Source organism: Hyaena hyaena, unplaced genomic scaffold (genome assembly GCF_003009895.1).
Source record: "Hyaena hyaena isolate Hyena2069 unplaced genomic scaffold, ASM300989v1 scaffold_38, whole genome shotgun sequence".
Taxonomy (NCBI): domain Eukaryota; kingdom Metazoa; phylum Chordata; class Mammalia; order Carnivora; family Hyaenidae; genus Hyaena; species Hyaena hyaena.
This window is the reverse complement of record NW_024080670.1, coordinates 16,134-38,051: the sequence shown is the minus strand read 5'-3', so window position 1 is coordinate 38,051 and position 21,918 is coordinate 16,134. Positions and strand designations below refer to the sequence as shown.

The 21,918-nt window shown below is 61.0% G+C and overlaps 1 protein-coding gene across 1 annotated transcript in view; it reads right to left on the bottom strand.

Moving 5' to 3' along the window:
* RALGDS (ral guanine nucleotide dissociation stimulator) overlaps window positions 1-13,702 on the bottom strand; it is a 38,896-nt gene extending 25,194 nt beyond the window's left edge. The window contains exon 1 of the mRNA XM_039229594.1: window positions 13,651-13,702. Within this exon, the coding sequence (XP_039085525.1) occupies window positions 13,651-13,686 (36 nt within the window). The 5' untranslated portion in view covers window positions 13,687-13,702. The remainder of the gene's footprint in view (window positions 1-13,650) is intronic.
* Between the last annotated feature and the right edge of the window lie 8,216 nt (window positions 13,703-21,918).

The window sequence follows — 21,918 nt, the reverse complement described above, 5'->3', positions numbered from 1 at the left end:
GTGTGTGTGTAAGTACCATTTGGGGGAATTACAGGGGACGGGAACACGCTGAACACACGGTGAGGACGCAGTCCACAGGCTCCAGACTGTGAGAATCTACAGGACAGGGGCACCTGGGTGGTTTAGTCAGTTAAGCATCCGACTTTCGCTCAGGTCATGATCTCGCGGTTCGTGGGTTCGAACCCCGCATCAGGCTCTGTGCTGACTGCCAGCTCGGAGCCTGGAGACTGTTTCAGTCTGTGACTCCCTCTCTCTCTGACCCTCCCCTGCTCACGCTGTCTCTCTCTCTCTGTCCTAGAAATAAATTAAAAAAAAAAAAAAGAATCTACAGGACAAACCACCCAGTTTCTTCAACAAAAACATCCCAGGGGAAAAAATAAAGGGAGAACGATGGATTAAAGGAAAACTAAGAGACATGGCCAACAGCAGCATGTGGATTGTGTTTTGTGATTTGAGCAGGGCAACTATTAAAAAAGAAAACAAAACAAAAACCTATGGGACCATTGAGATTATGTGAACACTGCTGGATATTTGAAGATATTCAGTATCACTTTCTGGGTGTGATCATGGTATTGCAGTTACTATTAGAGTAACATACTGGGATTTTTACAGATGGAATGAGGTGCCTGGGACTGGCACAAGCCTTGTCCCTGCAGGGGACAGCAGGACACGGGGTGGTGATCAGAAACAAGAGTGTCCTTGCACTGGAGTGGTTAGAGCTGGGGATGGGTTTATGCACTCTCTCCATTTTTGAGTCCATTTGGAATCTGCCATCACAAAAGTTAAAAAAGAAGTAGGACAGAGTTTGAGACTCCCCTCCGTGCCCCTGAGGCTCCCAGCAGCCATCAAGGGAGGGCAACAATCTTCAGACCCCAAGGCATGGCGGTGACACATGGCCAGCCCCACCGTTTTCCATGTTCCCCACTCGCCCCATGCCCGTGTGTGCATCCAGAGCCCTTAACAAGAGTCTGGGGGCATCACTTTGGGGGCCATGGCAGTGGGCGGCTGGGAAACCGAGTCACACAGTGCACATGGGGCTCACGGCAGCCCGGTGACCTTGGCTTATAGACCAAGGTTATAACCCCTGCGCTTGAAGGGTCTGCCGGGAGAAAGAGCACAAAGCGCTGTAGAAAGCATGGGGTTGTTAGAATCGGGGCCCTCCTTTCATCCCTCACCCTGCTCACGGCTCACCCCACCCTGAGCGGTCCCAGCTTCCCAACTGTTCCCTGGGGAGTGCACCTGCCCTTCCCCGGGGGTCACAAGAAGCTCTGAGAACAGCCGTTTGCCGTACAGACCGTTCCGCAGCCAGGATGCTCCCCGCGGAGGCCGCTGACAAGACAGGCGGAGCTGGCGGTCATGGAGCCAGGCCGCATCAGCCCACACGTGTGTTTTGTTTGGCTTGCAAAGTATTTTTACATTTTTGAGCCAACAGTAAAAAGGTCAGGTGATTTCATATAAAAGTCTGCATTTCTGGCTTCTCCCGTAACTTCAGAAAATCTGGCCACGCCGGGTCGTGTTCCGGAGCGATCGGACGGAGGCTGGGTGGGAGCTGACGCAGGCCCTGTGCTTGTGGGTTTGCCACGGACCCCGCCGGGCCTTTCATCGCCCCCTGCCTTCTGCCGGCCCGTGCTTCCTCCCTGCCGCCCACCCCTCACCCTGTACACAATAGGTGATTCATAAATGCTGCTCCAGCGGTCATTCAAATCAAACCCCGGCTCTGCCTCCACGCAAGGTCTCAGGGAATGGGGTTTGGGCCTAGCTGCAGCTCTGGGGAGGTCTCGGCGCCAGATCTGGGCTCAAGGCAACGTCCGGGCAATCACCCGGCCTTGCCCATCACCTCCTCCGACCTGGGCTCAGCCAAGGCCACGGAGGGCGCTGGTGGCCTAGTGAGGAACAGCAGCCAGGTACCCGGGCTCGGGTCGGCCCTCAGTGGAAGACCTTTCACCTCTTTCTGAGCAGGTGGACATCACCTGTCTGCTTGTGTTTTCGGTCTATATTTAGAGCCCGAGGCGGACACGAAGAGGGTGTAGCCTGGCCAGGCTCCTGGGTCATTTCCCGACATCAACGTCACCATTCCTGGCCTGCCTGGCTCCTGGGCTGGCCCTCTGTGGGCGTGTGAGCATGCACCTGGGCAGGAGATGATGACGCACCTGGGCTAAGAGCACCTGGCCTAAGAGCGTAGGCTTAGCCCCACCTCCTCTGTCGCTGGGTTCCTAGGAACCTCCAGGGGCCCCCTTCTCTTCCTCCATCTCCTCCTCCTCCACCATCTCCTCCTCCTCCTTCTCCTCCTCCTCTTCCTAGTGGGGGGGGGGGGGTAGTTTCCCATAGGCTGGAGGCCGAGCTCCAAGCTCCGGTTGGTCAGGAAGTGGAAAATGAAGCATCCAAACCTCCCAGAGACCATCCCGGGTGGAGGGTGTGATATCATTGTCACCCCCAATCTCTGACCTCACAGGGCGTTACTGTCCCGGGGCAACTAGAACAAAATACAGGCAAGCCTGGAGCCATGGAAACGGCCCGGGGCTGGCATGCCGAAGGTTCCGGATCAGCCCGGAGCTTACTGTGGGGCCTCACTGTCCTCCCCAGGAAGTGGGCACTCGCCACCCCTGACGCTGACTCCCAGGGTGTTGGGGGGTCACGCAGAGGAGCACAGTGCAGCCCTCTGGCCCTGTAAACGGCATCCACACGGTGGGAGCCAGGGGCCACTCTGACAACAGCCCCCGACTCCTGGAGCATTTAGGGCCCACCACCCCAGGGGCCACTGACCCCTGGCACTTCTGAAGGCCACTCAGCCACCGTGTGACAGCTGGAGGTGAAGGGAGGAAGGAGGAAGCGGCAGAAGGAGACCCAAATGGATGGAAATGCAGACAGGGACTGCAGACGAGGCCGAAACACAGAGAATAAGAGAGGAAAGGCAAGCAGAGTCAGAGGTGGGGTCCCAGCTCTCGCGGAGCCAGTGCCTGAGGCGCACTGCCCACCCACGGCCGAGGGGGAGCCCTGTAGGTTTGGGAAACTCTCTCTTAAGATCTGGAGCCTAGATCTGTGTTCAAGTCCCTGCCCTGTGCCGTCCTGGCCTCAGTTTCTCCATCCGTAGGATGGGGTGATAATAATAATGCCACCACCTGGCTCTCAGGAGAACGGATGATAAAACAATGCACAGAAGCCCTTGGTAACCTGAGAAGCACAACAGGAACAAGAGACGCTAGGAGAAGCCATGGCTACCGGCCGCGGCCGCCCAGGCAGGGTGTAGGTGGACAGGCCGGGCCGGGGGGATGCACCGCCCAGTGCGCCCCCTCCCCTCAGATGCGGGGGGGCGGGGGATAGAGACGCCCGCTGGCTTCCAGCCAGACTCCTTCAACAAGTTCTGAGGGAAGGGTGGCGGTACCACCTCCGGGGACAGCGGGCCCTGGCGGTGACCCACCCGGCCTCCCGGCGGCAGCCCCGGTCACCCTGGAAACTCACCTCGGTGGCTGGTGCTGGCACAGGCGGCGGCCAGGGTGTGGGGCTTCGGAGAGTGTCGCGGCGGGCGAGGGCCCAGCGCCTGGCAGTCACCACGGAGACACAGGCAAAGAACACCCAGCCCTTCCTCACCCTGGGCACAGTGGGCCTGGCTTCCCGGGCCATGGCGGCACGGGAGCCAGGCAAGGGGTGGGCTCCCAAGGAGGCCCTCTGCCAGTCTGCCTGGCTGCCTGGCTGCCCTGGTGGAGTCAAGCGCCCGAGTGCCTAGGTCTGGTGTCACCTGCATGGCTGTCATACCTGCTCCCATGATGGGCAGGGCCAGGAATTCCCACTTGTCCCAGGCCACGGGCCAGCTGAGGCTGTGTGAGCAGCCCCAGCCAGATCAGCTCCTCTTGGCTGGGCCCCGCTGTCCCCTCCAATATCCCGGGCCCCATTCCCATTCCCCAGAGTTAGAACGGTGGCAGGGGTAAGTCACAGAGATCAAAACAGAGCTCAGCCAGCAGGCCACCAGGCAGGTGTGAGCCCGGCTAGGCAGTGTTGGAGGGGGCACGGGACATACCCTCTTACTCACAGCGACCGCCTCATTTCTGGAGCCTTCCCTGCCTCCTGCCCTCAAACTCCTCGGCCGTGGCCCCCAGATACAAGACTTCACCTTAGTGTTTGTTTTTGAGAGAGAGAGAGACAGAGTGCGAGCGGAGGAGCAGCGGAGAGAGGGAGACAGAGGACCTGAAGCAGGCTCCAGGCTCCGAGCTGTCAGCACAGAGCCCGACGCGGGGCTCGAACCCAGAAACCATGAAATCATGACCTGAGCTGAAGTCGGATACTCAACCAACTGAGCCCCCCAGGCACCCCTACAGGACTTCATTTTCAACTGCAAGACTAACCGAGGGTTGCCAACTATTTATTTTGCCAAGCAGCACAAAACACACACACACACACACACACACACACACACACACCATCATTAGCGGCATTCCAAAAAAGACACCACTGAAAATAACTAGGACATAGCATCAGAAAGAGGGGAGTTGATAAATGAACGCATCTGGCTTTAAGAAAAGCTCACAACCCTGTGCCCATTTTTCTCATTTTGCGGCAAACCAGACATTGGAAACCACTGAACGAGTTCCATACACCCATTTGACGGATGGGAAAACCAAGGCCCGGGGAGCAGGGGCTTGCCCAAGATCTCACAGGGAGAATCCAGGACTTGTGTCTCTCTGCAGCTCCACACAGCCCACAGATGTTCCTCCCATCAGTGCTCGGAGCCCAGATTCCCAAACCCTGAAGTCTCAGCGCAAAGACAGAGGTCGAGAGGCCAGGCTGCTTCCTTACCCTCCTGGGACCCTGGCGGGGTGCACATCCTGGCCCTGGCTGCCGGGGGGCGACCGGGGCTGGGAGCAGAGAAGGTTGCACAGGGGCTCTGGAGCCGGCCTGCAGGCACATCAGGTCCCCTGGCTGTGGCGGGGTGGCGGGGGCCCAGGATGCTGCCTTGACACAGAGCCACACCAGCCCTCGCTCTGCCTCTCTGAGTTTCACATCCTCTTCCGGTGGCTTTGTGGGGCACAGGGGACCCAGCTGAGCAGGCTGCTGGGAGCCCAGGAGCTGAGACCTGGTTCCTACCCCACCTAGCGCTGCCTCCCTGTGGGACCTGGGAGGCCCCACAGTTTTTGAGCCACAGTTTCCTGATCTGTTATGGATGTGGGGGTGGGAGGGGCAGACACAGAGGTTTTCTACCTTGAACCCTCCCAACCGCTGGCTCCACTGCATCTCTTGACCTTGAATTCTCATTGCTGGGCTCCAGAGGAAAATGTCTTTCATGGGAAAAAGAATCTACGTGAGCACAAGTTAGGAATCCGTTGGGGCAGGGGCACCTGGGTGGCTCGGTCGGCAAAGCGGCCGACTTCGGCTCAGGTCATGATCTCACGGTTCATGGGTTCGAGCCCCACGTCGGGCTCTGTGCTGACAGCTCAGAGCCTGGAGCCTGTTTCAGATTCTGTGTCTCCTTCTCTCTCTGACCCTCCCCTGCTCATGCTGTCTGTCTCAGAAATAAATAAAACATTTTAAAAATTATTTTTAATAAAAAATTTTTAAAAAATTAAAAAAGCAATCTGTTGAGGTGCCTGAGGGGCTCAGTCGGTTACATGTCTGACTTCGGCTCGGGTCATGATCTCGCGGTTCGTGGGCTGAAGCCCCGCATCGGGCTCTGTGCTGACAGCTCGGAGCCTGGAGCCTGCTTCGGATTCTGTTTCCCTCTCTCTCTCTGCCGCTCCCCTGCTTGCACTCTGTCTCTCTCTCACTCTCCCCAAAATAATAAGTAAACATTAAAAAAAAAAAAAAAAGGAATCCCTGGGGATGTGGGCATCCAGGGGTGAGAGGCTGGTGGGCATCAGAGAAACGGAGCTGAAGTTTCAGGTGGAATGTGCCTCCATGGCACCCTCGTGCCCACAGCCAGAGACCACCTCCCCAAATTCCTCTAGCGGCTTCAGTTCCTCCCACAAGAGAATCCCACATTCTCCCTGCCCCCGGCCACCTCCCTGTGCTCACCTCCACCCAGGCAGCCCCTGCTCATGGTCCTAGTAGCTACCACAGCCTCCTGCATGGTGATGCTTAAATTAACCATGACCTTTGAGAAACAGCAGAGGCAACCTGGCTCCGAATCAGCCAGCGCTGAGACCCTGGGCCTATGACTTAGCGTCACTTACTGCCTGAGTTTCCTCATCTATAAAAGCGGCACGAAGGTGCCCGAGGATTCAGTAAGGGCCCCAGCAGGTGGCCGGCACCCGCGGCACGGGCATTCCGACCGTCTCCCAGGCGCAACCCTGCTCCAGCGCCTGGCACGTAATAAACACTCAACGGATGCTGGCGGGTACTGTTGCCCGGCTCCCATGTCCAAGGGCCAAAGCTCCACATGGCGATGTGGTTTGTCCAGTGCCAGCAGGGGCCCCGCAACTGGATCCCGGTGGGTAACCCAGAGATGCCTGTTGTCTGCAAGCAGCAAACAGGCCCGGGGAGGGGGGGCTGGCAGAGGCATCAGGCCCAGGTCCCCCGCTCCGAGGCTGGCCTGGCACAGCAGGCTGCCGGGGGAGGCAGGGGTCAGCAGAGCTCCAGGGAGGGAGATGGCGCTGGGGGGTGCAGGCCGTCCAGGACCTCGGCCGCTCAGCCCCGGGCTGCGGGCTGCAGCCTGGCTGCCCTCCATGCATACCAGCAAGCTCTCCTGACCCTTTGGGGGCGTTAGCTAAAATGAGGGGGTGGGGACAGCCTTTCCCCAGGTTTGGCCTCCTCCTCCCAGTGCAGGGGAAGGAGTCAGTGGATGGGAAAGTGCTTCCACCTGGGCGACCGTGTTTGGGGTGAGGTTGGGGGAGGGCTTCAAGAGGCCCTTGGAGGAAGTGGGGGTGGAGGGTGGGAACGCCTGGGGTACCCGGCTGCCCTGTCACGTGTATCTGTGTATCCCACAGGCATTTACTGATCCCTTCTCAAGTACCAGGCCCCTGGCAAGGCACCACATCTCCCTTCCACAGCTCCTGAGTGTCGCACAAGGCTCCCCGTGGTCTTCTCCAGCACCCCCCCCCCCCGGCCCCGAGGTCTTGGGCTACTGCTTTCAGAGGAAGGCCGCCAGGGCAGGGCTCACCGGGGAGGCCCAGGCGGGGAGACCAGCTGCAGGCCAGAAGAGCGGGAGCCCCGTGGAGGCGGGGCAGGGGAGGGGAGGGGCAGGGCGCATCCACCCCTCCTCCCATCCGGGAGGGGGAGAGCAGAGGCGCCTTTGTTCGCTGCCAGTCTGGTGTCCCCACATGGCGTGCCATATCACTGTCACTGCCTGGAACGAAAGACCGTGCAGAGCCTGGGCTCTGGGGGCTGGGGACAGTTAGGGGTGCTCCACCTGCATTCCCACCGCATGCCACCTCCGGGGGCTGGGCCTCCTGAGGACTGAAGCACACACAAACATTTCCTATGTACACCCACTGTGCAAGGAGCTCTGCGTGAACTCGGCACCAGGGGACGCTCACGCCAGCCTGAGAGGCTTGTCCCCGGACCCGAGGTCGTGACCCGCTGACAGTCCTGCAGTCTGCCCACCACACCAGATGGCTCTGGGTTAACGCACCTGGCCGGCCACACACAAGCCCAGGCATAGCAAAAACCTCCTCCCCACCACACATGCATGCACAGATGCGCCCGCGCCCCCCGCCACCCAGACCTAAGCCCTTCAGCAGGGGAGGGATTCCTGGGTGGGCCCCTGCTGCATCCCACATCTGCAGTGGGGGGATCCTCTCACCCTCTGCGGCTCCTGGGGGCAGGCCCTGGTGGGTGCACAGCACACTGTTTATAAACATGTGTGGCTGTCGCTAGGAGCTGTGACTCAGAGCCCGAGTGAGCGGTGACTCTACTCAAAGCTGTTTACTCGGCATAACATCCTGTCCCGGAAGCAGATAGGAGAGGCCTGGCTGGCTTTGGCTCCTCTTTCGGGCAGCCTCCTGACCTGACTCGGGGTCCTGCTGGGGACGCGGGACAGCCCGGTTCCCCTTCCCGCCTCAGCTCCGGGAACCTAGCAGCCCCATCATCACACGGTCACTGCCAAATTGCTAGGTCAGGGCCACTGCCAGACTGTTAGGTCAGGTGACACTGCAGCCTTGCACGTGAGGGACCAGTCCTCAGGCCAGGAAAAGGGCTTAGAACCAGGGCGCGTCTCCTCTGGCTTCCCCTCACTCTTCAGCTCTGAGAGAGGCCCAGGGCCCAGCCCTGCAAACACCCTCCGCCCTGCAGCCAAAGGCAAAGGCTTGCCTGCACTTAGAAGCCTTGGAGGCAGAAGCGGCCCTGAAGCCTCCTCCTCGGCACCCAGGGCACAGCCTGGCCCCGCCTTTGGCGCTCCTCGCTCCTCTCTGGGGACAAAGGACTTTTCCACGCAGTATCTGTGAAACAGATGCAGCCACAGAGATCGTCTCTGCTGTACAACTGAGAAGATCAAGGCCCAGAGAGGGCAAACAGCTTGCCCAGGGATGCACGGCCGGTCACTTCTAAGGCCAGGTATACACCCTGGCCTGTCTGGCCCCCAAGGCTGCTCCACTTCCTCCACTCTGTGCCGGGTCAAAGACCACACGTGAGGCTGTTGGGTCCCTGTCAGCAGGTGGGTGGTCTGTTCCCTGTATGAGGCCCAGCTTGGGATTCTGACTTCAATTTCCCCTGTCCCCTCTGCCCCCCAACCCAGTGACTAAGCTGGAGTCAATGACACCACCCCCTACCCCGATGTTTCTACCATTCACTGATGCGCCCGTGTGGATACAACACATCACCCCTCTGTGAAGCAGATTTACAGGTGAGCCTGGGGACAGAAGCTTGGAGACCCATCAAATTCAAAGTCACACAGCAGTCTGGATTTGAGGCTGATTCTATCCTCCTGGGGCCCTTCTGTGGGCAGAAGACCCCTCCTTTATAGAAAGGCTGAGAGGAGCCAGAGGAAGGCCATGGACCCAAATGGGGAGGCCCTTTCCCCTGCTCCAGGCTGGGGAGACCCGGGAATCCCCTGGGATGGTGGTGGAGCAGAGCTGGGAGGGAGAAAGGCAAGGAAGGGCTCGTTAGCTTGGCAGCTGAGGCTTGGCCCCGCCCCACACAGAACAGCAACCCAGCGGTAGGTTGGTGGACCTCTCCAGCTGCTGATTCACCCACCGCCCAGGGCTCCCCTGTGCTGGCTGGCTGCCCGCCTGCCCTTTATACCAGCCCACTGAGTCACACAGGTTGCCAAGAAGCTGAGGATCCGAGAATCCGGGCCCTGCCCCAGCTGCTGCTGCTGGCTTCCTGCCTAGCAGGGTCCGGCACTGCCAAGGGGACCACAGGACCCCCTCTCATGGCAGCTGAGGACAGACCCCCCTGCCCCTTGTGCCCATCTTGACAATGAGCCCAACGTCTAACTTTAAGGCTTAGAGCGGCAGCTACGGGCTGGGGGCTCTGGGTAGACGGAATCCAGGTTCAAACCCCCAGCGTGTCACTTGCTGAGACTTGTCCGGCCCCACACATGGGGTTGGCCTCAGCCTCCAATGGATGGAAGCACTTAGGAGAGGGCCTGGCATAGGCCACGTGGTCAAAACAACATTACCCCAAGGTAGCCTAGGACATGCTAAGTCAGGGACAGCTGATACTTTGCAAAATGCAGTAGAAAGTCCTCCTAGCAAACTCCAACCGGCATAAAAGTCTCTAAACAAGTTCAATTTATCCCACGTCCCCGAGGACCAGCAACAGCCTGTGGCACACCATCACAGACCAGCTCTGGAGAATCTAGAGGACCTGCCAGGGTTCGGGCCCTGGGCAAACGCCAGCGGCACACCAGGGAACCAAACAGGTCAAAGTCACCCTCTGGTCGGGGGTATGAGAAGTGAAATACGTGTTAGACAGATGGGTGTGCCATAGAAGAAACATCAGAAGAGGGTAAGAGGGGGTGAGTGTACTAGAGCCTTCCATAGGGTGGGCAAGCCAGCAAGTACCCAGTGGGCGAGACTCAAGGAAAGGATTAGTAAAACAATTCACCCCCTGGGGGGATGGCTTCATACCGCACCCCTAACTCGGCCACTGGGCTCTGAGTTCTTCATACCCAAGTACCCAGAACGATGCCCGGCCCATAGTGCATTCTCATAACCACTAGTGGGTAGGCAGGTGACCTTACCACTCACGTATGCACGCACTACCGCCGCGGGGGCCAGAAACGCACTGCGCGTTCTAAGTGTGTTTTTTCAGCTCTTACCTCTTTTTAATGCTTTATTTATTTATTTGTTTGTTTGTTTGCTTGTTTTGGAGAGAAGAGACAGAGAGTGGGTGGGGGAGCGGCAGAGAGAGAGACACACACACACACAGAATCTGAAGCAGCTCCAGGCTCCAAACTGTCAGCACAGAGCCCGACGCGAGGCTTGCACTCACGAAGTGCAAGATCATGACCTGAGCTTGGATGCTTAACTGACTGAGCTCCCCAGGCGCTCGATTTCTTCTGTCTTTTTAAAACTGGAAGGGGCATAAGCTCCAGGAGGGCAGGGACAGACACATGGTGGGCTCTCAACAAATACCGGGATGGTCCAGACGGTCTCTCCAGGTTCAAGTTCCTGGACTGGAAAATACTCAGAGCTCAGGGCCACGGAGGTCCTTGTGGGGAGACCACCAGAAACGCTTTCTGGAGGAGCCCGGCAAGGCTGGAGAGGAGCCCGGGGGATGGCAAAGAGGAAGGGCACAGGAAGGGCAAGGCCCTCTCTGCCAGCCTGTCATTGTAGTGCCTTCCAGAGACTGAGGCTGGAGGTAAGCCAGGCTTTCTGGGAAGCAGGAGCCTGGAGGTTCCCAGAAGCCTGCCTGCCGTGGGATGTCAGGTTGGGGAGGCAGGCAGTCGACTCAGCTCGGCTTCAACCTGGGTTTTTTTTTTCTCCTTTTGAAATTCCCAGCGCAATAATTCTTGGGGAATGGGTCTCCGCTCATCGGGTAAGTAGAGGTCGCGCTGCTGTGCTAAGGAGCCCCTCCCTGAAGTACGGGCAGGGCTTGCTAAAGGCTGGGTGTGCAGGGGGGAGCTGAGCCCACAGTCAGGCCCCTATGCCCAGCAGGGGCCTGGTCACTTGGGGCCTCAGGGCCAGAGGAGTTGGGACAAACGGGCCGTTGTGGTGAGGAGTCTGCCCGCAGTGCCAGGGACACTGTGTGCCCGGTGCCACCACCCGCCTGCTGCCCGCATGCGGGGGTCCAGGGCCTGGGAAGCAGGGCTACCCCTTCAGAGGGGGGGCCTCCTGAGCTGCCCTAGCTTCTGGAAGGGACCTGGGGCTCCAGCTGGCTGCCGGGAGTCGGTGGGGCGGTGCCTGCCACCCTCTTTCCCACAGTCTTCCGGCAAGGCGGTTTCCCCAGGCAGGGAGGGGGCGGGAGAAGATGGGGGCAATGCCTTGGGTTCCCAGGGCCTTGGGGCTGATGTTTCAGGGACACAGCCTCCTCCTGCCACCCACGGTCCCTCTGCCAATCCCAGGACTCGGCTCCTTCCTTGGTTTTTCCTCCTTGGCAGGGTTCCAGGACCTCTCTTCCCTGCCTCCACCTGCTCATACAAGGGACATATGCTGAGCTCTGCAAGGCAGCGGGTGGACCCCCCTGCCAGGGACCCGCCAAGAACAGTGCAGATCTCCAGCCGCCAGCAGGCAGTAGAGCGGCTCTGTGTGCCAGGCACAGTGCCGAGCGCCAGGCGCAGTGCCAAGCGCTTTAAAGCCACCCCAACCTTGTAAGCTTCTGTACATTTATTAGCCCCTTTAACAGATGGGACACCTGGGGTGCCTGGGTGGCTCAGTCGGATAAGCGTCCGACTCTTGATTCCAGCTCAGCTCATGATCTCGCGGTTGGTGAGACCGAGCCCCGTATGGCGCTCTGCACTGGCAGCACCGAGCCTGCTCGGGATCCTCTTCCCCCGCCCCCTGTCTCTCAAAATACATAAACTAAAAAAAACAAAACAAAACAAAAAAACCACCAAAAAGATGAGAAACCGACACTGAGAAGTTGAGGGGGTAGGAACCCTCAGGCCTCCTCATGGTCAAGACCTGGGTCCGGCGCTTTGAACAGGCAAGGTGCAGACATGCAGACACACGTGTGAACTCTCACGCCACACAGGCACCCCTGTAACCAGTCATGTGCTTCCACTCGAACCACAGGAGTCCCTTCACGCGTGTGCTCACTCAGCCACTGCTGGGCTCGTTACACACACCGGTGGCACACAACGGGGCTCGTGGCTACGTGTTCACTCCGACGTGCGGTCACCCAAAGGCACCGCGCTCCTTCCTCCCGAGGACCGCACACGCACCCTCCCACACGCAGGTGCGGGAGCTGCACACACAACCCCAGAACCCCCGGCCCCTGCACATCTGCCAGACAGCGATGGCCGCCCTGTGTCCCCAGAGCCAGTGGGCATGCGCCCTCAGGGCCCGCCCTATGCCTGCTCTTCGCAGGGCTGGGGACTAGGGAAGGAGGCACGTGCTCTGTGCGAGGACCTCCTGGCCCCACGGGGCTACGAAGGTAACTCCTCGACACAGTGAAGAACAGCAATCCCCGGCGCCAGCGGGGCCCAGGCTGCCAGCTCGGCCCTTCCGCACAGGGCACTGCCCGCCGGCCTTTCTGCTCCCCTCTCTCTGGAGCCCACGGCTGCCACCTCTCTGGCCACCCAGGTGGACTGCCTCACCCTTTTCAACCCAGAGCGACTAGAGGGCCAAAGGGCATCCCCAGGCAACTTCCTGGTCAGCATACCGGGTGGGGGGGTTGGGGACCTAGAATTCTGGCCTCAGGGGAGATGGGGATTCCAGGTAGAGCTCAGCCTCAGGTGGGGCTTGCCCTAGGGCCTGGGCGATCTACTCCACTTCTCTGGGCCTCAGTTTCCCAATCTAGCAAAGCATGTGCATTCGTCTCAGGGCTGGCCCCCAGCTCTCCGAGGACAGTCAACGCCACCTGCCCTCACAGCTGGTGGTCCATGCCCCATCCGCCTTCTTTGAAGGGGAGAGTCCTCTCCTGCCACCTGCGGAGGGCTTGCTGGTGCCCAGACCCGCCACCCCCTCCAGGAACATTCACACACCTTGACATCCACAGGTGATGAGGAGGCACAGAGGGGTTAAGGGGGTCCAGCAAGCCCCAGCCGGGTTCCCACCATGGCTTCCCTGACTTCCCTCTCCCCCCTGACCTCCAGACGGCCTTGATCTCCAGCAAGTGGAGAGCAGAGGACAGAGATCATCAGGGCTGGGCTCCTTCCGCCTCAGCCCAGCCAGCCGCATTGGGTGGAGCACGAATCGGACAGAAATTCGGCTCAGGTGGCGGCAGCCCCCAGGGCCCCCACACCCGGGTCCTCCCCACATACTCTCCCCCTTCCAGTTTTGACCGGCAGCTACTGGGAAAGGAGATCCTGGAAGGAAGGCCGGTGCCTGCCCGTCAGGATCCCAAGAAGGGCGGGGGGCGGGGCAGGTTTCTGGACTCAGCCCCTCGCCGGCCCGGGCCACGCCCTCCCCACCCCGGCACGCACCCCACAGGTCCGGTGGGCGCACTTGGAACCTCAGGTGGTGTCCAAGATGCCTTGTGCCTTCGCCAAGGGAACCCACCCCGGTCCCAACCTGGAATGGGGGGGGAGCGCGCCCCCCTCAGTCCTCAGGTGGAGAGCGCTCCCGCCACCTTGCGGCGCCTGCCCCTCCTCCCCCGGCAGCTCGCGGGGCTGGGGCTCACCTCGTCCGCCCGCACGCTCGGCGGGACCACCAGCATGAACGCGGGCAGCGGCCGCACCCCGCCTGGGGCCGAGGGCAGGAGCGCGCCGCCCGCTGTCGCCGGGTGCCCGGCCCGCAGCGTCCCGCCCCGCTCCGGGCACCGTCGTCGCCACCCGGGCCCGGGCCATTGTCTGCGCCGCCCTCGCCCCGCCCCCTCCTCCCGCCGCGCACGAGTGAGGGGCGGCGGGGCATGGCGGGCAGAGGCGCGGCGCGGCGCTGGAGCCACCGGAGCGCCCCCAGCCTAACGGCACCGGCACCGAGCAGACTAGGCCACCATGCCTCCTCCCAACGCTGGAGGTGGGCACGCCCCCTCCCCTTTTGACAGACGGGGTCTGGGAGGCTGCGGGCGGGCGGGCGTGTGTGTGTGTCAAGGTCAGACTAGAATCCCCGCACCGACAAGACCACCCATCACTGCCCTCGGGTGTGTGTGTGTGTGTGTGTGTGTGTGTGTGTGTGTGTGTCAAGGTCAGACTAGAATCCCCGCACTGACAAGACCACCCATCACTGCCCTCCCCAGGGAGAACACCTGGGGGTACCGGGGCCTGACACCCCTCCCAACTCCAAAATCTCTGCCCCATCCCAGGGCAGCCTGGCTCCCAGAGGCCCTTTCTCCAACATTTCAAGGCAAGGCAGGGGCTCTGGGGCTTTGCTGCCTCCTTGCTGGACACCACCCTGGTCTGTGCGCTCACTGCTGGGTACAGGGCCAGCACCCATGAAGGAAAGCAGGCCCTAACAACCCACGGGGCCAGGCTTCCTTCCATCCCATTTTGCTCCCAGCTGGAGAAAGAGCAAGGTTCAGGGGTTTGGTGCCCATTCTAGGACGTTCGGTAATAAGCACCGCGCTGCAATAGAGACACAGGTGTCCACCTCCAAAGCCAATGGCCTTAACTGTGAGGCTGCCTGTGTCCCCCCAGCACCCTGATGGAAGCCGCAAGGCCAGCGGAGGAGCAAGCACAGAGGCCCCTCACTGTCCCACCCCAAAGCCCCAGTAGGTGACATGATTTACAGGGCAGTGTTCATGCACTGAATGGTGAACACAGGCACGGGGGTAGTGGGGCCACAGATGGGGAAACTGAGGCTGGCGAGATGGGACATGCCAAGGTCACAGAGCCAGTCGGTCTCAGCTGGCCCAGACCAAAACCACAGTCCCCCATCCCAGGGGCTCTGTCCACCCCACCCTCCCAGCCACGCCTCGCCCTGCCACCATGCCACCCAGCCCCCAGGCCCAGGTCACTCCTCGCTGCAGTGGGTACAAAGTACAGAGCACCAAGCCCAGCTCCCCTTACTCTGCCTGGCGCCTGGCCCCATCTACGGTCCTCTCTGACCCTACGTTTTCTGACAGTGTGCCACCATCAACTGTCACTCAGGTATCCAGGAAATAGCCTCTGTTGCTAGGGGAACGGCCTGATACACAGTGGCCTGCTTGCAGAGTGGAGCTACAGGGGAGGGAGGAACAGACTGGGGTTTCCCTCAGGAAGGATCCAGGGTGGGGGCTGCTGGGCGGGGGTGGAGCGGGGGTGTGGACCAGACTCCACAGCTAGCGTCTACACAGGCTGTCGGAAAGCCCCAGCCCTGAGCCTTCCTGCAGGCAAGTATTTTGGGGGCCTGTAGTTGCCAAGCAACCCCTCCCGGTTACCATGGGAACTCTCCCTCCTTCTGGGGCTTGTCATTTTTAGGGGGATGCCCTCTCTTTTCCACCTCCTCACCCTGGCTTGGCTGCCCTGGAGAGAGACATCCAGGCTCCCTAAGCTCATTCCCCCAACCCCCACCGAGATACATCCAGCAGTGGCCCTAAGTGAAGGATCTGAGGATCAAACACCCAGAACACAGAAAATGCAGAGCCCAGAGCCCAAGGCCTTCATTAGAGCAAGGGGGGGGGGAGGGGGGAGGAGGAAGGGGCTCATTAACTCTGTTTATGTCTCCATTCCCACTGTTAACCATCACCTTGGGGCCTGCCCAGCCCAGACTTTGGAAGCTCATTGCAATTGCAAGGAATTTGGTCCCAGCACCTTCGCCCGGCCCCTCCCAGGCGTGTCTGCACGTAGGTGTGTGTCCCCACCAGCCCTGCCACTACCTAGTTGGGGAGGCTATTCACCCTCCAGTGCCTTAGTTTCCCCTGCTGTAAATGAAGATGGCAGCGGCCCCTATCTTTTACATATATGATGAGACATAGAACGCCAGGCCCGGGTGGGGGGGTGGGGAGGGACGTGGGCACCACAGGCCTACAGGCCGGCTGTCCAGGTCCACAGCACCCGGCAGCAGTGTGGGAGGCTCTGGGAGTTATTCTGCAGAGCACAGTCCCATGGCTGGTGTGCAGGTCCCCGGGGTCCCAACGTCTTCTCCTAGGATCTACGGTCTGCCCTACACCCCCTTTCCTGTATTTCTTCTCTACGCTCTCGTCCTCTCAGATTGAAGCCCGGGCACAATGCATGGGGGCCCTTGGGTAGGTATCTCTTGTAGAAATCAGCGAGTGACCCACTGTCAAGGGCTAGCGGCCTCAGGCATGTGGGATCCAAAAGAGCCGGGTTTGTGGGGGGGAATGGTAAGAAGTGGCCTCACTTCTGGGGCCAGCGCCACCCTGGGCACTTCGCTTCATTTCACTGATGCCCCCTAGGAGCCTCCTCTCCCGTGGGGGGTCTAGGGCCCCTGTTCCTCAGCCCCAGACAGCCCCCTCTTCAGTTTGTATGAAGACAGGTCGGAACCCCAGCAGGTGAGCAGTGGTGGGGGGTCTAGGCAGCGCTTGTCCCCCCTTAGGGCAGGGTCTCTGGGGACAGGGACCCCTCAGTCTTGACAGCCCACCCATCCAGATGGCTGCCTTCTGTGTGCTCCTCAGACAGTGGCCCTGCACCCTGCCCTGCAGTAACAGGTGAGCTGCCTGGAAGCCGCAGAGCATAATCATAGCTGCAGGGCCCTTGAAAAACGGCTGAGAAGGGCCCGCTCGGCTGGCAGGTGTAGAAGGAAACGCAAACTCCTGACCTGGGAAGGCCTGCTCGTACTACGTTCCCTGGCCTCCTGTCCAAGGCGCCCCTGGGTCACTGTACTGGGGCCCCACTTTGCTTGATTTCCTCCGTGGTGCGTGTCACCCCTGAAATGACAGTGCTCCTGCTGTGTTTACAGTTGACTGTGGTCTCTTGGCAACTGACAGGTGAGATCTTTGTCTACTCTAGCACCACTCCAAGCCTCCAAGCCCTGCTAGGGCAGCGGTAAGGTCACAGCGCCACCTGCTGTTCCTGACAGCACACGCTCAGACTCCCCTCACCCACAAGCGGGGGGCTGAGTCCCAGAGACCCCCCCCCAGACACCAACTGCTCCCCGCAGCCCCATGGGCACCTGGGTACGTGACCTTCGGGGGTTGGAGGCGGGGGTTGGAAATCACTCCAATGCCTCTTGTTGTGGGTTGACCTGTGTCCCCAAAAAGCTATGTTCAAGCCCTAACCCAGCACCTGTGCATAAACCTGACTTGGGAAATAGGGTCTTTGCAGATGTCATCAGGTTAACATGAGGACACGCTGGATCAGGGTGGGCCCTAATCAAACAACTGGTGTCCTCATTCAAACAGGGGAAGACCGGACATAGGACGCAGAGAAGGCCATGTGAAGAGGAAGCAGAGTTTGGGGCAATGCATCTATGAGCCAAGGGACAGTACGGGTTTGCTGGCACCACCAGAAGCTAGAAGAAGTGGGAAGGATCCTCTCCTAGAGCTTTCAGAGAGAACATGCCACCGCCGACTCAAAGTCCTGCTGATTTTGGACTTCTGGCCTTCAGAACTGACAGAGAATACATTTCTGTTGTTCTGAGCCACCCAGTGTGTGGTCCTTTGTGACAGCGGCAACAAAAAATGAATGTGACCCCTCCCCCAGGAGCATCCCCCCAGTGCTACCCTGGCCGGGCGCAGCCAATCCAGTGTTCAAGGCAGAGCCCCAGGAACCTGATGGCTGTGCAGGAGGCGACCTAGGCAGTGAGAATGGAGTGCATGTGAGCAGAGGCCCCGATTATCATCCTCATCTTCAGTCTCCCTGCCTTGAATCAATCCAGACCACAGGACACTTCCTTCTGGAATATCTCTCTGCTCCCACCCATTGCCCAGATGAATGCTGCCACTGGCACGTGCACGGCCGTGGTCTTGGAGGCAGACCCCGCCCCTGTCGAGCCCCAGCTGAGGCCACGGCCCTGGCCGCCTGGGTGACCGCGAGGTCGGGGCTCCAGGCGAGCCGAGCCGGGAGGCTGGTGCGGACGCTGTGAGGTGGTCCAAGGAAGGGGAGTGTGGCCCACAGCACAGACAGCGAGCCCACCCTCCAGGCCGGGGTCTGGGCCTGCCCCTCCCCTCCTGAGCTCTCTTCAGTCATGCTGGCTCCTTGTCAGCTTTTCTCTGGACAAACCCTCTCCGCTCCTATTCTCCGCAGTTTGCTCGTCCCCGCAGCACCGATTACAGACGTGCAGTACGGGCTATACTCCTTCTGTGTCCCAGCGTCAGGGCCACCCTGGAGGCCCGTGAGACCCCACCCGCGGGGTCCTGTCTGCCCTCCTTCACCGGCCTCATTTCCCCACTGCGCTTGCTCTTTCCTTTCACACGGGTTTGCTCTTGTGCTTCGGTCCATCTCCCCCTCTGGGCTTTGATCTCCTGAGGGCGGGGTCCTCGTGGGGTCTTTGACTATGGCCCCCAAGGCCCAACACAGTCCTTGCTCAGGGTGAGGGGCACAGGAGCTGATTGAGTCCAGAGAGGCTCTCGGAGCCCCTACCTGCCTCTGAGCAGCTCACACTGTGCACATGCAGACGACTAATAAGAGGTATAGGTGGTTGGGAGGCAGGGGACTCCCAGCATGATCCCTGAGGGTCCCCTCCCTGCTCCAGAGGTTTCACGGAGCACAGTGGACACGCCTGCCCCCTGGTGGTCGGCACTGGCATGACGGCTCCAGGCAGGAAAACCAGAAAACAAAACACACACCTGTGTCTGGAAGTCGTCAAGGCAGCAGCCCTCCCTGGCCCTAGAGGGGCACAGGAGCGGGCCCCGCGGGCTCCAGGGGCATGTGAGGACCTCAGGGGCCCCCTGTCCCCCGTTTAACCTCCCCCGTCCTGGTGCCCAGTTCACTCCTGCGGCCTCCTCACCCCAGCCCAGGCTCTGCCTTTGGAACCACTTCCTAATGAGGACCCGAGGCTCCAACAAGGAGGGTCTCGACCTCGGTCCCCACACCGGGGTCCACTGCTTGGCCACGCTCTTATCCCAGGTCCTCGGTCCCGCCAGCCCCCGGGCTGCCCTCTGCTCAGAAGGGCCTTGAGGGAATAGAAAGCAGTTTCCCAGGACTCAGAGCATGTTGGGTTAGGGATGGAGATCTAAGGCCAACACAGAAGCCTGTGGGACCCCTGGGACACCTCGTCTATGCAGCACAATTTACACGGGAGTAAGGTGAGGCTGTCCTGCAGCCCCCTCCAACTAGGGGGGTGTCCTTCCAGTTCCAGGTGCCCAGTGTGGACACACGACCCCAGACCACGTCCTTTCCAGGTGCCCCAGGGAAGTGCCCAGCCCAGGCAGCCCCCTGGGCACCATGGGGACCCCGCTGGCCATCAGGCTGTATGTCCCCCCCCCGCCCCCCCATGTATAAGCCCTGCTCATGCTGCCAGGAGCCTGGATGTCCGTGCCCTGTGGCAGAGCGCCTCCAATCCCTTTCTTCTTTCTCCCTTGTCACCTCCCCAGCGTCCACTCCTCTTCTGACCCCATCCCATGGTCCCCATGTGTGAAGTCGATGTGTGTATGTACCTGCGGGCTCGTGGGGAAAGGGCCCAGATGGTACGGGGTGGACGGGGTCCCTCAGGATCTTAGGCGCTCTCATTCTCATTGGAAACCTCATGGGAGGGTTGAGCCCTGGCCCAGGAACCGCGACCTTCCCTTCTCCTCTGGACTCCGCTCACTCAGGACTCCGGGCCAGTCCCCGCCTCTCCTGGTCTCAGTTTCCCAGTTGTACCAGGAGGCGTTGGACGCGGAACTGCGTAAGCGCGCGCTCAGCGTGGACCGGGTGCCGTGCACCCTCCTCGCCGGATGGGGTGTGGGCCGGGGACATGTGGTCCTCCGTCCACCCCCGCCGGCTTGGAGGGCGGCCGGGGCCGGCGGGGGAGCACTCACCTGGCAATCTACCATCATCCTCAGCCCTGGCAGCGCATCGCCGGCCCCAGGGCGGGGCTCGGGGCTCGCAGAGGCCGCTCGCCTCGGCCCGCGCGCGGCCCAGGGGGGCGCCCGGCTGCGGGGCTCATGGCGCGGCCTCCCGTCCTCGCCGGGCCCGGGGCTCCGCGACCGCCGCCGCCCGCGCCGCCGCCGCCGCCCGCGCCGCTCCCATTGTCTGCGCCGCGCTGCGCCGCCGGCCGCTCGGGCCCCGCTGCTCGGTTCCGCCCGGGCTCCCGGGCTCCGACCGGGTGGGCGGGGACAGCCGCGGCCCCGCCCCGCCGCGCCCCGCCCGCCCGCCGCAGGTGTGAGGGGCGGGCCGCGCCGCGCGCGCGCTCCGGGGAGCGCTCGGGGGCGCGCGCGGCCTCCCTCCCGCGGGCAGCGATGGGTGGACCCTGCGGAGGCTACCGGGCTTCGTGTCGCTGTCGCGCGCACACGGGTCCTGTGCGGGCCCGCGGACAGCGCGTGCACGGGGGCCGCGTCTCGCCGCAGACCACGGAGGGCTCGGCGCACGGCGCGTCCCACGCGTCGCCCACGCCCGCTAGGACCTCGCGCCATCCCGAACGCAAGAGGGCGAGGGGCCGTAGGGCGCTGGGCCGGGTTGGCGTGGAGACCTGGCGACTTGGGAATCTCTGAATACACAGCACTATCCTTCTGTCCTGGGCCCCACACGTAGCCTGCAGTGGCCAGCTGGGTGCATGGCTGGCCCAAGGGACCTGGAGGCGGCAGTGGACACCGAGCACGGGCAAGGAGAAGGTCAGTGCGCCTCTTCCCCCTCCTCCTCCACCCTGCTTCCCCTAGTCCCTCTGGCAGGACCCCGGGACACGAGATGCAGCGTGGCCCTGGCACAGCCCTGGTTGGAGTCAGGGGTGTGGGAGGAGGCCCAGGGAGGAGGGGGCCCTCCATCGGGATGCAAGGATGGTCCCCTTTTTAAAAAAGTTTATTTATTAGAGAGAGTGCAGGAGGAGGGACAGAGAGAGGAGAGAGACAGAATCCCAAGCAGCCTCGGCACTGTTAGCTGGAACTCACCAACGGTGAGATGATGACCCCCGCAGAAATCAAGAATCAGATGCTTAACTGGCTGAGCCTGACCTAACCCAAGTGCCCCGTCACCCCTTTTTATACATGAGCAGCGCTTCCAGCGATGAAGCTCACTCAGCTTTGAGTGACCCAAGTCCAGCCGTGAACATGAACGGGGGATTCAGAGTCCTTCGTCTTCACCCTCAGTGAGCCCCGCGCTGACCATCATGGGCCTTGCTGTGGTGGGGCTCCCATGTGCCTCCAGGTCACCCTTCTGGGGTCAGGGTCACAGACTCCATTTTCAGTGAGGCTCCGAGAAGCCACCACATGAGACTGTTGGTCACAGGGCCTTGTGTGACATGGCCCCGCTGTGGGTTTGAACCCAAGTCAATCTGACCCAAAGGTTGTGGCCTCCGAGCCCAGCCTTGGACGCAACGATGTCCTAGATGGGAGCCATGGAGAGGGGCGCCAGTGGCAAGGGGCTCTGAGTGGTGGGCTCCCTGCAGGAGGAAGGCTCTAGGGAGGCTGGAGTGTGGTGAGGGGTGCACACTGGGGAAGGCGTCTGGACCAGCTCATGCAGGGCTCTGGATATCAGGTAAGGAGTCAGGGGTCACTGCAGGTTGGGGAGAAAAGGGGAGACAATTCAGGCAACCATTTTTTTTTTAAGTTTCTTTTGAGAGAGTACACGTGATCAGGGAAGGGCAGAGAGAGGGAAAGAGCATCCCAAGCAGGCTCCATGCTGTCAGCATGAAGCCCAGTTTGGGGCTTGAACTCACAAACTGTGAGATCATGCTCTGAGCCACTATCAGGAGTTGGATGCTTAATGGCTGAGCCCCCCCGGGCACCTGCAGGCAGTCTTATCAGAGCCATAGCATCCTCGATTTGGAGGGAGTTTGGTGGGCATGTTATTTGGCCCCACTCAAGCATGGATCTCCAAAACCAAGCAGGGATGAGGAGGATGCCTCAGTTTCCTCCTGTGCCGTGGAGGCTCTTGGGGTCGGCTGCTGCCTCCTTCCAGGGTGGGGCGTGCTGCTCAGGGGGCCCAGACCTAGCCAC